The sequence below is a fragment of the Sus scrofa genome, chromosome 14 (genome assembly GCF_000003025.6).
Source record: "Sus scrofa isolate TJ Tabasco breed Duroc chromosome 14, Sscrofa11.1, whole genome shotgun sequence".
Taxonomy (NCBI): domain Eukaryota; kingdom Metazoa; phylum Chordata; class Mammalia; order Artiodactyla; family Suidae; genus Sus; species Sus scrofa.
Window position 1 is genome coordinate 106047359 of NC_010456.5, and position 17013 is coordinate 106064371.

The 17013-nt window shown below is 37.8% G+C and overlaps 1 protein-coding gene across 1 annotated transcript in view; it reads left to right on the forward strand.

Annotated features, from left to right (window-relative positions):
- The window catches only part of LOC100624435 (cytochrome P450 2C42-like), a 53759-nt gene extending 39663 nt beyond the window's left edge, over nucleotides 1-14096 (forward strand). The window contains 2 exon segments of the mRNA XM_021073709.1: nucleotides 10698-10839; nucleotides 13183-14096. Coding sequence (XP_020929368.1) covers nucleotides 10698-10839; nucleotides 13183-13364 — 324 coding nt within the window. The 3' untranslated portion in view covers nucleotides 13365-14096.

Here is a 17013-nt window from a genome sequence, read left to right on the forward strand (position 1 = left end):
GTTTTTTTTTATAATTACTAAGTGCATTTTAATACATTTATAGTTGTACAACAATAATCACAACCCAATTTTATAGCATTTCTATCCCAAAGCCCCAGCCCATCCCCCCACCCCCACCTGTCTGCTTTTGAAACTGTAAGTTTTTCAGTATCTGTTCTGCAAAGAAGTTCATTGGGTCCTTTTTCGATTACACATGTAAGTGATAGCATATGATGTTTGTGTCTTACTGACTAACTTCACTTAGCATGATGATTTCTAAGTGCATCCATGTTGCTGCAAATGCCGTTATTTCTTTCCTTTTAATGGCCAAGTAATATTCCATTGTGTAAATGTACCACATCTCCTTGATCCTCTCCTCTGTCGATGGACATTTAAGTTGTTCCCATGTCTTGGCTGCTGTATATAGTGCTGCAATGAATATTGAAGTACATGTATCTTTTTTTTTTTTTTTTGTCTTTTGTTGTTGTTGTTGTTGCTATTTCTTGGGCCGCTTCCGCTGCATATGGAGGTTCCCAGGCTAGGGGTCGAATCGGAGCTGTAGCCACCGGCCTACGCCAGAGCCACAGCAACACCATATCTGAGCCGTGTCTGCAACCTACACCACAGCTCACGGCAATGCCGGATCGTTAACCCACTGAGCAAGGGCAGGGATCGAACCCGCAACCTCATGGTTCCTAGTCTGATTCGTTAACCTCTGCGCCACAACGGGAACTCCACATGTATCTTTTTGAGTCGTGGTTTTCTCTGGATAGATAGCCAGGTGTGGGATCACTGTATCAAATGGTAATTCTGTTTTTAGTTTTCTGAGGAATCTCCATACTGGTTTCCACAGTGATTGCACTAATTTACATTCCCACTAAGAATGTGATAGGGTTCCCTTTTCTCCACGCCCTCTCCAGCACTTATGGTTTGTAGACTTTTGGATGATGGCCATTCTGGCTGGTGTAAGGTGGTACCTTATAGCAGTTTTGATTTGCATTTCTCTAACAATGAGTGATGTTGAACATCTTTTCATGTGTTTTTTGGCCATCCATATGTCTTCTTTGGAGAATTGTCTGTTTAGATCTTCTGCTCATTTTTTGATGGGGTTGTTTGTTTTTTTGGCATTGAGCTGCAGAGGGTGTTTCTAAATTTTGGAGATGAATCCCTTGTGAGTTGTTTGATTTGCAAAGATTTTCTCCCATTCTGTGGGTTGCCTTTTCATTTTGTTTAGGGTTTCCTTTGCTGTGCAGAAACTTTTAAGTTTAAGGAAGTCCCATGTGTTGATTTTTGTTGTTATTGTCATTACTCTAGGATCTGGATCTGAGATGATATTGCTGTGGTTTATGTCAGAGAGTGTTTGGTCTAGAGACATTCATAGATTTTGAATGGTCATGTTTTCAATGTCATTTGTCTTGGGGCATTTTGAAATGATCCTTCTGATTTTCTCATTGACCCATTGGTTTTTTAGAAGCCTGTTGTTTCATCTCCATGTAGTCAGTTTTTCTCTCATTTCTTTTCCTGATGGTTGATTTCTAGTTTCATGCCATTGTGGTCAGACAAGATAGTTGAAATAATTTCCATACTCTTAAATTTGTTGAGGCTAGTTTTTTGCCCTGGTATGTGGTCTCTCCTTGAGAATATTCCATGTGCACTTGAGAAGAATGTATTTTCTGATTTTGTTGGCTGTCATGTCCTGAATTTATCAATTAATTGTGTTATTTATGATCTCTGTTGCCTTATTGATTTTCTGTCTTGAGGAATTGTCCATTGATGTGAATGGGGTGCTAAAGTCCCCTAGTATTATTGTATTCCCATGAATTCTCCTTTTATGTCTGTTAGTATTTGTTACATGTATTTGGGTGATCCTACGTTAGGGTCATATATATTGACAAGTGTAATATCCTCTTCTTGATCCTGTTGTCATTAAATACTGTCCTTCTTTGACTTTCTTTATGGCCTTTGTATTTTTAAATTTTTTAAATTTTTAATTTTTTTGCCTTCTTTTAGAGCCACACTTGCAGCAAATGGAGGTTCCCAGGCTAGGGGTGCAGTCGGAGCTACAGCTGCCAGCTTTTGCCACAGCCACAGCAATGCCAGATCCAAGCCGCATCTGTGACCTACACCACTGCTCATGGCAACATCAGATCCTTACCCCACTGAAGGAGGCAGGGGATCAAACCTGCAACCTCATGGTTCTTAGTCAGATTTGTTTCCACTGCACCATGCTGGGAACTCCTTCATTCTCTTTAAAATGTCTTTTAAAGAGCAGAAAATTTTGATTTAATGAAGCCTAGATTATCAGTTCTTTCTTTCATAAATTGTGCCTTTGATGTTGCCTCTGAAAAGTCACTGCCAAGCCTGAGGTCATTTAGATTTTCTCCTGTGTTTCTTCTGGGAGTTTTATAGTTTTGCATTTTATATTTAGATCTATGATTCATTTTGGGTTAATTTTGTGAATGGTATAATATCCTTTTTTGTTTTTTTTTTTTGCTTGCAGGCATTCAGATGTTCTAGCAACAGTTTTGAAAAACTGTCTTACTACATTATATTGCCATCTGCTCCTTTGTCAAGGATCAGTCAACTATATTTATGTTGGTGTGTTTCTGAACTCTATATTCTGTGCCATTGATCTTCTTGTTTATTCTTGTATCAGTACTGCACTGTTTTGACTGGTGTAGCTTTAAATTAAGTCTTGAATTTGGGTAGCATTAGTTCTCTAACTTTGTTCTTCAATATTGAATTGGTTATTCTGAATCATTTGCCTCTCCATATAGACTTTAGGATCAGTTTGTCATTATTGTCATAATAATTTTCTGGGATTTTGTTTGAGATTGCATGTAATTGATAGAATAATTTGAGAAGAGCTAATATTTTGACAATATGAAGTCTTTCTGTCCATGAACATGGAAAGTTTCCATACATTTGATTCTTTTATTTTATTCATCAGCATTTTGTGATCTCCCTCACATAGATCTTACAATTATTTTGTTAGATTTACAACTCTTTTAATTTTTTCACTGCTGATGTAAGTGGCATTATGCTTTTAATTTTAATCTCCAGTTGTTCATTGCTGGTATATATGAAAGCAATTTATTTCCATGTATTAACTTTGTATCTTGCAATCATGGTATACTCCCTTATCAGTTTCAGAAAAAGTGTTCATTTCTTTTGGATTTTCTGCATAGATGATCATGTCACCAGCAAACTAATACAGTTTTATTAATTTTTCCCCAGTCTGTATACCTTTTATTTCCTTTTATTGTCTTATTGCTTTAGCTAAGACTTCTACTATGATGTTGAAAAACAGTGGTGAGGTGAGACCTCCTTGTCTCATTCCCGTTCTTAGTGGGAGAGCTTTGGGTTTATCACTAAACTGGATGTTAGTTCTAGGTGTTTTTTTTTTTTTTTTAAATTAAGTTGTGGCAGTTCCCCTTTATTCATAGTTCATTGAGAATTTTTATGATGAATGGGTATTATATTTTGTTAAATGCTTTTTTTTGCATCTTTTGATAATCAGCATGTGGGCTGATTTTTCTTCTACTTTTCTTCTTTTCTGATTTTTCTTCTTTGTCTTGTTTATGCGATGGATTGTGTTAATTGGTTTTCAGGTGTACAACTAGCTTGCATACATGGGATAAATATCACTGGCTTGTGGTATATAGTTCTTTTTATACATTATTGGATTGGATTGGCTACTATTTGTGGAGGATTTTTACATGTATGTTCCTGAGAGCCATTGTTCTATTGTTTTCCTTCATTTCAATATCTTTGTCTGGTTTTGGGATTAGGGTAATGATGGCCTTATAGAATGAGTTAGGAACTACTCCTACTTCTCCCTTCTCATAGAGATCGTAGTGACTTGGTACTTTCCTAATTAAGAAAATTAAAATGTAATTTTCTTGTTTTGAGAATACAGATTTTATTATTTTAAATTACATTTAGAATTTAAGTTTACTAAAATTTACTAAAATCCTAGCAGATTTTAAATGTACAATATATTATTGTTAAATATAGGCACAATGTTGTATAGCAGATCTGGAGAAATTATTCATCTTGTATCACTATGTGTTTATACCCACTGGTTAGCAACTCATCATTTCTCCCTCTCCCCTGATCTTGGCAATCTATAATTTTTTTCATAAATGTGTATCAATTTCATCAGATGGATTCTCTGCCTCTTCTTATCTTTGCTCTCTGTCTCTCCATGTCTGTCTCTGTCACATACACCTAGCTGGATTTGGTTTGCTACTTTTATTGAGAACTTTTGTATTTATGTCAGAAGAGACTGGTCTGCATTTTTTCTCAGCCTTTTGATATGAAGGTACTGTTGGCCTCAAAAATTAGGTGGGTAATTTTCCATGTATAACAATATGCATATATATGTGTGTGTGTGTGTATAATTACCCCTTCTCTCTTCTTTTTGTGTTCACTTAGCAATCTTTCTCATGCCTAATTAGTTTGCCTAAGCTCAGATATTACGTAAGAAAAAAAATACTTTCTCAGATGATGTTTATCTTCTTCCCAAAAGCATTCCTCCTTCCTCCACTAGGCTGACAGAATTACATAACACCTCCTGTTTCCGAATTAGATATTAACACAGTCAAAAGTTGATTATAGATGCTGGTTTACCTTTCCAGGTTTCTTCCAGCTCTGGAATCTTGAGCCTAATTTTTGTCAGCAGCTTTCCCCTGCTTTCTAACATATGGTTTGTTTTTATTCAGACTTTCTAGTTGGTATCCTACAAACTACTCCCATTCGAAGCCTGCATACGTTATCTTATTATGTATAAAAATCAGATAACTAGACATTCTACCTTGAAGGGAAAGGGTTTGTGAGTTTATTAAGATTGAAATTACTACTGCTATCTTCTGGGAAGAGGGAATTCTGAGTATCTGTGTTGTCCCATGTGGTAGCCACAAACCACATTGCCTAGTGAGTGCTTAAAATGTGATTAGTGCAATTGAAGAACTGAATTTTAACGGTTATTTACTTTTATTTATCTTTAATTTATCTTTTGAAATGATTGTAATGTTTTCCATCGTAGTTGGTTTACAGTGTTCTGTCAACTTGCTGCTATACAGCAAAGTGACCCAGTCTCACACACACACACACACACACACACACACACACACACACACACATTCTTTTTCTCACATTAGCCTCCGTCATGCTCCATCACAAGTGACTAGAGTTAGTTCCCGGTGCTATACAGCAGGATATTTAACTTTAATTTCAGTATAAATAGCCATGGATCACTCAAGGCTACTGTGTTAGAACTGATCTAAGGTTTTTTTGGTTTTTATTTTTTTCCCCCTGTAATATGAGTTTAGAAATTCCTCATCCTTAATTACGCAGCACTAAAAACTTGGAAAACTGCTGTTCTCCTCTTGGCACAATGGAAATGAATCTGATGAGGAGCCATGAGGTGGCAGGTTCAATCCCTGGCCTCACGCATTGGATTAAGGCTCTGGCATTGCCATGGGCTGTGGTGTAGTTTGCAGATGCAGCTTGGATCTGGCGTTGCTGTAGGTGTGGTGTAGGCCCACTGCAACAGCTCGGATTAGACCCCTAGACTAGGAATCTCCGTATGCCACGGGTGTGGCCCTAAAAAGACAAAAGAGAAAAAATAAAAAATATAAAAAAACTTGGAAAACTAAAAGCAATGTAAGTTTGGTGCAATTTCATTTGGTGGTCTAAACCTCACTTGAACAATTTAAATTTCTTATTGATACTACTTTGTGTAAATATTCCTGTCCTGATAAAGACATTTGTGAACTTTTCTTAATGCTAACCTTGTTTACTTAAATAAAATGTGGCAAGTATTAAATCAGGTAACATATGCAAAATACGAGGTAAAAACTATGAGACACTATTTTCATCTGTCAGAGAGATGAAGTCAGACACTAAACAAACATTGTATTGGTGAGACTATTTGTATGTAAGAACTTTCAAGTGCCACTGGTAGGATTATAAATAAGTACATCTATTTTTGGAGGACAGTTCAGTCATATCTATTAAAAATACAATATAGTGTATTGTACTGCAGTAATTGAAATTCTTAGCATCTACTGCAAATGCTAAAGAAGGAATGTCCAAAAAATTCATCCTTGCATTATTACTTGTGGTAAAAAAATATCTTGATGAAGTACCTGTTGTGGTGCAGCAGAAATGAATCAGACTAGGAACCATGAGGTTGTGGATTCAATCCCTGGCCTAGCTCCGTGGGTTAAGGAACTGGTGTTGCATTGAGCTGTGGTGTAGGTCGCAGACATGGCTCGGACCTGGCATTGCTGTGGCTGTGTTATAGGCCAGCAGCCACAGCTCTGATTGGACTCCTAGCCTGGGAACCTCTGTACGCTCTGGGTGTGGCCCTAAAAAGACAAAAGACCAAAAAAAAAGCTTGACCTATCTAAATGTTCATTAGTAGTGCAATGGCACATTTGCATTATGACACATGAAAAAGGCAGATGTATGTATGTTGATATGGGACAATATCCAAATCATTTTATTGAAGAAAAATATCATGATCCAGTAGATGCTTGTCATTGGGTTAAAAAAAAGAAGAAAGTGGTAAGGGGCATAAATGTGTGTAAGATTTTCTGCCAGATATGCTTAATATCTCTAGAAGGACATATAACTAGTTGGTGGGAATGGTTATGTTTGGAAAGTCTAAAGGGGTTTGTATCGTTAGATTTGATTTCCTTTTCACCATATATACTTTTTGTAACTTAATATATTCCTCAATTTTTTACTTGAGATATAAGCTATGTCAAAGAAAATTCACCTTTTTAAGAGTAGAGTCTAAAGAGTTTTGAATAATATGTGAACTATCATTGCAACTAAGATAAAACATTGTCCTCACCTCCAAAAGTTCTCTTATTCTTCTTTTGCAGCTGATGCATTTCCCCTAATTCTAGCTGGTGGTAACCACTTGTCTGTTTTTGGCCTACAGATTTGCCTGTTCAAGAGTGCAATATAATAGAAGGTGACACAAAGGAAATAAGCTGTCATTAACTCATGTCTTTGTCTCTTTTTTATGTGGCAGACTGTGTTTGAGATTTATCTTTGTTATTGCATGTATCATTAGTTTATTCCTTTTTGTTGATGGGCAGTCCATCATACGGAGTAAAGCAAATTGTTTATTCATTTACTAATTGATTGATGTTTGGGTTATTTCCAGTTTTGGGCTCTTTGAATAAAGATGCTACAAATAATTGCATACAGGTTTTTGTGCCAACCTAAGTTATCATTTCTTTTGGGTCAATATTGAGGAATGGAATTGTGGCTTAAATGTTTAACTTTATTGAAAAACATGCCAAACTGTTTTCTGTGTGGCTGTGACCTTTTACATTCCCACACTAGCACACCTGAGCGTTCCAGTTGCTCAAGGTCCTCTCGTTGTTGTTAGCGGTCTTAAATTTTAAGACACTGCAGTGGTTGTTTAGTGATATTACATTTTGTGTTATTTCTGTTTTCTCAGTGAATGATGATATGTGGCTTCTTTGCTTTTTCTTTTTGACTGATCCTGTGGCATGTGGAATTTCCAGGGCCAGGGATGAAACATGTACAATAGCGGCAGCCCTAGCTGCTTCAGTGACAACGCTAGATCCTTAACCAGTTGCAGCACAAGGAAACTTCCTGGCTTCTTTTCATGTAATGATTGGTTATTCGTGTGTGTTCATCGGTAAATGCTTTCTCAAATTATAATGGTCCTGTTTTTATTGAAATGTTGTTATTTAATTACTACGGTTCTTTCTATATATTTGTATGCTATCTGTTTATTGTGCCTAAGTGTTGCAGGTCTTTACTCCCAGTGTGTATCTTTTTCTTTCTATTTTTGGTGTCTAAGAATGTCTTTCAGAGAGCAGAAGTTTACAGTTTTGATGGGGTCCAGTTTATTCATTATTTCTTTTATGACTTGTGCTTTTTGTGTCATATTTCTTTTCCAGCATGTGTTATTAAAATACTTGTGCTTTTAATAAGTTTTTTACTTTTATATTTAGGCCTATGATCCCTAAGTACAAAGTTTATTTGTGCTTAGGATGTGAAGTCATGATTGTACTTCATTTTTTTTCTTTATGGATATCCGCTTGTCCTGACACCACTGGCTGAAAATATACCTTTTTTTTGATGATACGTGCCTTTTAAAATCTTTAACAGTTTTCTGTACTATTATTTTTCTTTTATTGTATCTATTTTTTTTTTTTGTCTTTTTGAAAGGCTTACCCACATCATATGGAAATTGCCAGGCTAGGGGTCGAATTGGACCTACAGCTGCAGGACTTTGCCAACAGCCACAGCAGTGCAGGACCTGAGCTGCATCTGTGACCTACACCACAGCTCATGGCAACACTGGATCCATAACCCACTGAGCAAGGCCATTCATCGAACCCACATCCTCATGGATGCTAATTGGGTTTATTACCACTAAGCCACGAAGGGAACTCCTATTTGTTTTATTTTTTTATTTTTATTTTTAAATATTTTTAGGGCTGTACCTGCAGCATATGGAGGTTCCCAGGCTAGGGGTCTAATCAGAGCACTGGCCTATGCCACAGCCACAGCAACACCAGATCCGAGCCGTATCTGCTACCTACACCACAGCTTATGACCTTAACCATTGAGCGAGGCCTGGGGATTGAACCCACATCCTCATGGATACTAGTTGTGTTTGTTAACCGCTGAGCCACGATGGGACCTCCTTGAATTTTTATTTGTATTTTTTTAATGGCTATAACTGTGGCATATGGCATTTGCCAGCCAAAGGACTGTATATAAGCCTCAGCTGAGACCTACACAGCAACTACAACAATGCCAGATCCTTTAACCCACTGTGCCAGGCCAGGGGTTGAACCTGCACCTCCATAGTCACCTGAGCTTCTGCAATTGGATTCTTAACCCACTGCACCCTGGGGGAAACTCTCTGTATTATTTGTTTTAAAATATACAAGGCAATAATTTTAAAAGTAAAATTATAGACCTTAAATATGATAAAGGGTAGAATTACCCCCCAATTTTGAATTTAAAATATTTTTAAATTTAAATAGTATTTAAGCATAAAATGGATGTATCTAACATAAATGAAATTTGTGTATATATCTACATTTTAACTGCATATCTATGAGTCTTCTATGATACTTAACATCTAAGTACTTCAGTATGTACCTGAACAAGGACTTTATCTACAAAGTTTTATCTATAAAGCTTTCACACTAAGGGAATTATCATCTATGGCATAGTTTTATCTCATATATATGCTATAATTACATGTTCTTAGTTATCCTAAAATATCTTGTAAAACTTGTTTTTTGTGTTGTTTTCTTTTGTTTGTTTGTTTTGTGGGTACATCTAGTATCCAATCAAGACACAGGTATTTAATTTGATTGTCTGTGCCTTTTAGTCCCTTGTTTTCAAGAAGAGTTCCTGTTCCTTTATTTCATTTTAGTACATTGACAGTTTTGAAAAACTGGGACAATTATTATGTTTAATGTTCCTCAGTCTGGCCATGTGTGGTTGTTTCCTTGAGATTAGATTCCAGTTCTGTGTATTTCACAAGAAAATTACATATGTGATTTTGTGTATGTCTTACTGCATCACAGTTTGGCTGAAGACATGTAATGTCAGTTTGTCCCATTATCAGTGATGCTGAGGTAGTCCGTTTTTAAGGAATGTGTGTGCATATTGCTCCTTTGTTGAGGTTCTAGTTCTCACAGGTGGTTAATAAAAAATATCTCTAGCATAGTACTTTAAAGACCTTGTGAATACACTGTTTCCTAACTCATTCATCCAACAAGCGTAGTAGCATTAATTGATGATCTTTACTTGAAATGTTGAAAAATGATAGTTTTTCTAATTTTATAATTTCACTTTTTTAAACCTAGAATGCATCCATAGTGAAGTGTTCCCCCACATTTTAAACTGAGAGAAACAAATTTCCATCCCAAGATAAATACTCAGCAGTTGTTAGTGTATTTATAATATTATCTACAAAGTTATATTTTCTCTTGGGCAAATTTTCTTTTTTATTGTGGTAAAACACACATAATATGAAAATTACCATTTTAGCTATCTTAAAGTGGACAATTCACTGCAACATAGTGCCTTCACAATGTTGTGCCTCCGTAGCTACTCTCTAATACCAGAGCATTTTCATCCCTCCAAAAGGAAATGCCTCACGCAGTAAGCACTCATTGCCCAGTCCTCCGTCCCTCCATCCCCTGACAACCTCTGATCTGTTTCTGTGTGTATGGATTTTTCCTTTTGTTATTTTTAATCAGATCAGACCTCTCCTTTCAAAAGCCCTATAAACAGTTTCCAGATACATCTGACTTCAAGAGCCAACAGAGGCTTCCATTTTAAACGGTAAATACACATGAGATATGTGTAAAACTGAAGTAATGAAATAGAGCAAAGGGTGGGACAGAGAACAGTGTCCAAACATTGTGATAAATACAGGGAATTCAGATGTCAGCACACAAGTGACCATGTACTCAGTCTTTCAAATGCTTTTGGAGGCCACTTGAGTAACGTCATTGCCACTGATGTTAAGCTCATCCCCCTTTTGCACTTGGCCTGTCTGTCTGGGATTGCCATTGCCCTTATTTAGACCTGGGACCCCTCAACTATAGATCAAAAGATTGGACTAAATGATTTGCAACATTTCTTCCAGCTTCATGACTTCTTTATAACAAAGTTTATCTTCATTTTCATCCCAGGGCACAACTGTATTAACATCACTGACGTCTGTGCTACGTGATGACCAAGAATTCCCCAACCCAGAGGTGTTTGACCCTGGCCACTTCCTGGATGAGAGTGGCAACTTTAAGGAGAGTGACTACTTCATGCCTTTCTCAACAGGTAATGAACATTAATTTCCTTAGGTACTTTAGGGGACAAGATACCATTCAGGGCATGGTTGGAACTCAATGGTGTTCACTCTGGAGCTGGTGGAATTGCTTTTTGTCCATGATCCTGAGCACCAGTCCCAATGCCATGCACTTTCCACCCCATCATACATCCCCAGTATCAGAAGTCTGGGAAAAGTCTGACCCAGTTCTGCCAAAATGAAAAAGCTAGAAAACATGCAATTGATGGCTTTTGATGCCTGCTTTGGGTCTTGCTCCGTATGTTCCAAGATGTCAGGGACTGAAACCTCCCTTCAAAAGCATACATTTTAGCAGAGCAGAAAAATAATTAAATGGAGTATTATGATTCAGGGTGATCCATGCTTCAGTTGAAGCGTGAATATAATTCTGAGGAAACCCAGATAGGGAAAGATTCTATTGCCTGTGAAGATCATAAAGAGGAAGTGATATGGGACATGGGTCCTGAAGGAAGTTTAGGAGAAGAGCACCTTAACCAAATGGAAAAGCACGAGTCAAAGCTAGAAACCTCATGGCGCATTGGAGATTGATGAAAGGTGTGTATGGCTAGGTGAGTGTATGGAGGAAGGACAACATGAGGGCATGGTGAGAAGATAGCCATCTGCCAGTTGAGGAGCGAGGCCTTTGATGAAATCATAACAGCCAACACCTTCATCGTGGATGTCTATCCTCCAGAACTGTGAGGAAATGAACTTCTCTTAAGAGAAACCCAATATACCACATGAAATTAACACAACATGTGAGTCAATTATAGTCCAATGAAATTTTTTTAAAAAGGAGGCGGGCTGGAGATGACCCTGAGCTGTGCCAGCATTTAGAGAATGACCATTTTTATGAATATTCAGTGTGTACTTACCAATGAATGCACATTATCTTTTTCCTGTGCACATTTTTTTTGGGTTAATCTTTGCTTGCTTGATCTGTAAGTTCCTCGAATGTGTTCTAATTTCCAGAGTACATTTTTGCCTTCTTCTTTTCTCAGTAACAACAACAACAGCAGCCACTACCCCCAGTATGGAGGTTCTTTAACAAACTGAAAACAGCGTTACTATCTGATCTAGCATTCCCACTCCTGGGCATATATTTTGACAAAACTCTAATTCAAAAAGATAAATGCACTCCAGTGTTCATAGCAGGACTCTTTGCAACAGCCAAGATGAGAAAGTAACCTAAATGTCCATTAACATTGATTAAAGAAGATGTGGCATATATACCCAATGGAATATTACCCTGCTATAAAAACAGAATGAAATCATGCCATTTGTAGCAACATGGATGAACTTAGAACTTATCATACTAAGTGAGTAAGCCAGAAAGAGCTAGACAGATACCACATAATATCACTTAAATGTGTAGTCTAAAATATGATACAAATGGACTTATTTGTAAAACAGAAATAGACTCATAAACATAGAATACAAACATATGGTCACCAAAGAGAAAAGGGGGTGGGGGAGGGATAAGTTATGCCTTTGGCATTTGCAGATACTAATGACTCTATGCAAAATAGCTAAACAGGTCCTACTGTATAGCACAGGGAACTATATTCGCTATCCTATAATAAACCATAATGGAAAGGACTGTGAAAAAGAATATATATTTTATATATATTCAGTTTTATGTATATGTATATAAAAACTGAATAACTTTGCTGTTTACCAGGAATTAACACCACATTGTAAATCAAATGTATCTCAATATTTTAGAAGCATGGATATGGCTAGCACTGGGAGGAGACAGTACAGTAGCGTAGCAGTGAAGAAGGGCAGGAATGATATGGAACATTAGATGGGAACAAAGTATGAAGAACCAGTTCAACCCATTTGGACCTTATCTCATGAAACAGGTGGGAGAGAGACATTTACTATTTTACGGTGGGAGAGTGACACATTTAGACTTGTGCTTTTGATAGTACATGAAGGAGAAATATTTGGCTGAATTTGGTGCCAGAGGTGGAAAGGAAAATATAGATATATGAGGTCCCTCTTTTCACTTCTTTTCCTCTCAACCCGCCTGCACAAGCAGAGTGGAGGTGTTTCTGCAAAGTCGGATAGAAACTGGAGATGGAAAAGAGCAATTATAATGTGGGAATATGTAATGAAGTGGTTGACATAGAGCTGAATGCAATAAATATTTGTTGAATGGAAGTTTCCCTTTAAGCTATTTGGTGGATTGAAAGTATATCCAACCTCTGTCTCTCTAACCATCCTTCCAACCCTCCTCCTATTCAATTATATGTCAAATAGTTATTGCATATTTTCTGTGAGAGTTCTAAACAATATTCTGGGATCAAATCACCTATGTGTGTTATTTTTAGGAAAACAAATTTGTATGGGGGAAGGCCTGGCCCGCATGGAGCTATTTTTATTCCTGACTAGCATTTTACAGAAATTTACTCTGGAATCCGTGGTTGACCTAAAGGACATCGACACCACCCTCATTTTAAGTGGGTTCAGCCACGTGCCACCCTCATACCAGCTCCGCTTCATTCCTGTATAATGAGGAGCAGACCTTGCGGCTGCTATGATGCTGTTCTCTGTAACTCATCCTCCTCTGGGCTTCGTTCACCCCTTTCTCATTACCAGGGGTGCTCTCTCTGACCTCCCATCTTGTATCTCCACATTCCCTCAATATCCAGCGAATATCCAACCTCTATTAAAAGTTTCCCGAGTTTTACTGCACAAATGTATGTGCTATCTTTATACTGTGTAGCACTCAGATTGGCTTTCGCAAGTGCTAATCATTACCTAATACTGAGTTAGTACTGTGTTATCAGTGTGAAACAGTAAAGTGATCAATAAGCCACCATGCAGCTGTTTGTCCTCTGCATTTCTAAATACAAAGCATCACACTTTGCTGAGCCAGTCTCAGACTTTCCTTCTTTTGTATGTAATGCAGGTAAGAAGTGAAAGAAAATAGAGTCCAAAGAGGCCTTTCTTGTCTTCATAGTGATAAGAACAGAGAAGGAGCAAGGGGAAGAGGGCAGAAAAACTCTTTTTGCTGAGTGTCATCTAGAGTTGCTTGAGGTTTGGGTTGGAAAATGAGAGAAATTGTGTCTAAGAGCAGCCCTACCCTGTAGAGAAATGGTGAGAAGATCAGCATTAGGGAGGAATGAAGAGAAAGAGTTAGAATTCATTCCTCTTGTTTGTGTCAACACGAAAGATGTGAAATATTCTCATTACTTTGTGTTTCAAACTTACAGGCAAATGTTAATGTATACTTTCATACTTATAATCATGTGTTCTAAGTGTTATTCTTTTCTCTCTAAACAAGAACAAAATCCTGGGAAGATGTTAGCAGATTCTGTTTTTCTTTCAACATCCCATCACCTTGTTTTCTTCTTAACATCGGTGTGTTGGCAGTTATGATACTTTGGGATCCTGAAGGCTTTAGTCTCATGACATCTCTGAAGTGTAGAGAACTGGGAGATTAAGGGTATGTTTAGGACTTATCCCTGAAACACCAATAGAGATGAGAACTAGAAGTTCCTATTGCATAGGTGTTATTTTCTTGATTTGGAAGGTTTTATTATAGTTATGTAGGAGATTTGTTTTCTTTTAAGAAAAGATCTACTAAAATAATTCAGGTCTTTGGAATCAGGTCAGCAATTTTCCTTCAGATGGTTCAAAGTAAAGTAATTCTTTGTACATACTACCAAGTTTTCTTTCTGACACTTATATTTGTTTAAACATGGTTTGGATCTAACTATTGGCTCATATCCAAAATAAATTAGTTGTTCCCATATGAAGACTCAGTATTGCCAGTGGACATCTGAGAAGTGCTCAGTAACATTAAGCTTCATGGAAATATAAGTTAAAATTTTAATGAGATATGAGCCATCGGAATGGTTAAAATGAAAAAAAAAATATAGAAAGTGTAGGCACGAAAGCAAAGCACCTGGCCTTCTTGAGTAAAACTGTAAATGGGTTCAAACATTTGGACAATTCTTTGGCATTCTTTACTGGAGGTAATGCATGCATGTCCAGCAGTTCTAAATATGTACTTAAGAGAAATGCAATACATTGGATATGAAAAAAACATGTATCGGAAGGTATGTAACAGACCGGTCAAATGATCACCACACAGGAAGGAAATGAAATGTCCATAACAGCACAATGAAAAAATAATCATGGAATTCTTTTTCATGACCTGTATCTTGGTTATACAGATATTTTCCCTTTGTGCTAGTGCATTGACCTGCACATTTAGAACATGTGTCTTTTTCTCTCTGTGTATAATACTTCAGTGGAAAATATTACTTAAAGACAAAGCGATCTCTGGAAGAAATATCTGAGCAGTAATTTCAGAGAGTTTCCCACAATTAATGTCAGACACTATGCCACAGATTCAGGAAACTCAGAGAACATCAAGTAGGAAAAATATCCCAAAGTCTACATGTAGGCACATCATAGTCAAATGCAGAATATATAGACAAAGGAAATGAAAGCAGCCAGAGGAAGAGAACATCTTACCTACAGGGGAAGAGGATTAAAATTACGTTGGAATTATCTTCAAAATGCAAGCAGAAAGAGAGTGGAGTGAGATATTTGAGGTATCTAAAGGAAAAAGCTCCCACCCACTTTGATTTATATATCCCGTGAAATTATCTGTAAAAGTGAAGGAGAGGGAGTTCCCATCATGGCTTAGCAGTGATGGACCCAACTAGTATCCATGAGGATGTGGGTTCCATCCCTGGCCTTGCTCAGTGGGTTAAAGATGTGTCATTGCTGCAGCTGTGGTGTAGGTCACAGATGCGGCTTGGATCCCTAGTTGCTCTGACTGTGATGTAGGGCAGCAGCTGCAGTTCCAATTTGACCCCTAGCCTGGGAATTTCTTTATGCCTGTGAGGCCCTAAAAAGCAAAAAAAAAAATAAAGTGAAGGAGAGGAGTTCCCCGCTGACCTAGCAGTTAAAGATTCAGCCTTGTCACAGTTGTGGCTTGGGTTTGATCCCTGGCCTGGGAACTTCTGCAGGCCATAGGAGTGGCTACAAAAGTGAAGAGAAATAAGGACTCTTGTAGTTCCCATTGTGGCTCAGTGGAAGTGATTCTGACTAATATCTTCGAGGTTGCAGGTTCAATCCCTGGCCTCGGTCAGTGGGTTAAGGATCCAGCATTACCCTGTGCTGTGGTGTAGGTTGCAGATGAGGCTCAGATCTAGCATTGCTGTGGTTGTGGTGTAGGCTGGCAGCTACAACTTGGATTCCACCCCTAGCCTGGGAACCTCCATATGCCCCAGGTGCAGTCCTAAAAATGACAGAAAGAAAAGTGCAAGAAAGAAGGACTCTCAGACAAACCAAATTGAGAGGATTTGTTTCCAATAATTGAGTGGCAGAAATATCAAAAAGAAGTTTTCTTCAGAGAAAGGAAAAATAATACAAGCAATAAACTCTAATTCACATAAACAAAGATCATTACAGAAGAAATGAAGATGGAAGGTAACATAAGACTTTTGCTTTTATTCTTTTTTTTTTTTTTTTTTTTTTGTCTTTTGTCTTTTTTTTTTTTTGTTGTTGTTGTTATTTCTTGGGCCGCTCCCGCGGCATATGGAGGTTCCCAGGCTAGGGGTTGAATCGGAGCTGTAGCCACCGGCCTACGCCAGAGCCACAGCAACACGGGATCCGAGCCGCATCTGCAACCTACACCACAGCTCACGGCAACGCCAGATCGTTAACCCACTGAGCAAGGGCAGGGACCGAACCCGCAACCTCATGGTTCCTAGTCGGATTCGTTAACCACTGCGCCATGACGGGAACTCCCTGCTTTTATTCTTAATTCATCTCACAGAATAGTTCATCTGCAACAATAATAGCAATAATGTGTAGTGATTATAGATTGTGGATAAATGATATAAGTGAGGGTAGAGATATTCATGATGCTAGAGAATATATTCCAATAGTATGTTAAATAGAAGTGGAGATAGACTTTCTTTTCTTTTCTTTTCTTTTTTTTTTTTCATTGCCCTTTAAGGCCACACTGGTGGCATATGGAAGTTGCAGGCTAGGGGTCCCATCAGAGCTACAGCTGCTGACTGACACCACAGCTCACAGCAATGCCAGATCCTTAACCTACTGAGTGAGGCCAGGGATCGAACCCACAACCTCATGGTTCCTAGTTGGAGTCGTTTCCGCTGCACCACAGCGGGTACTCC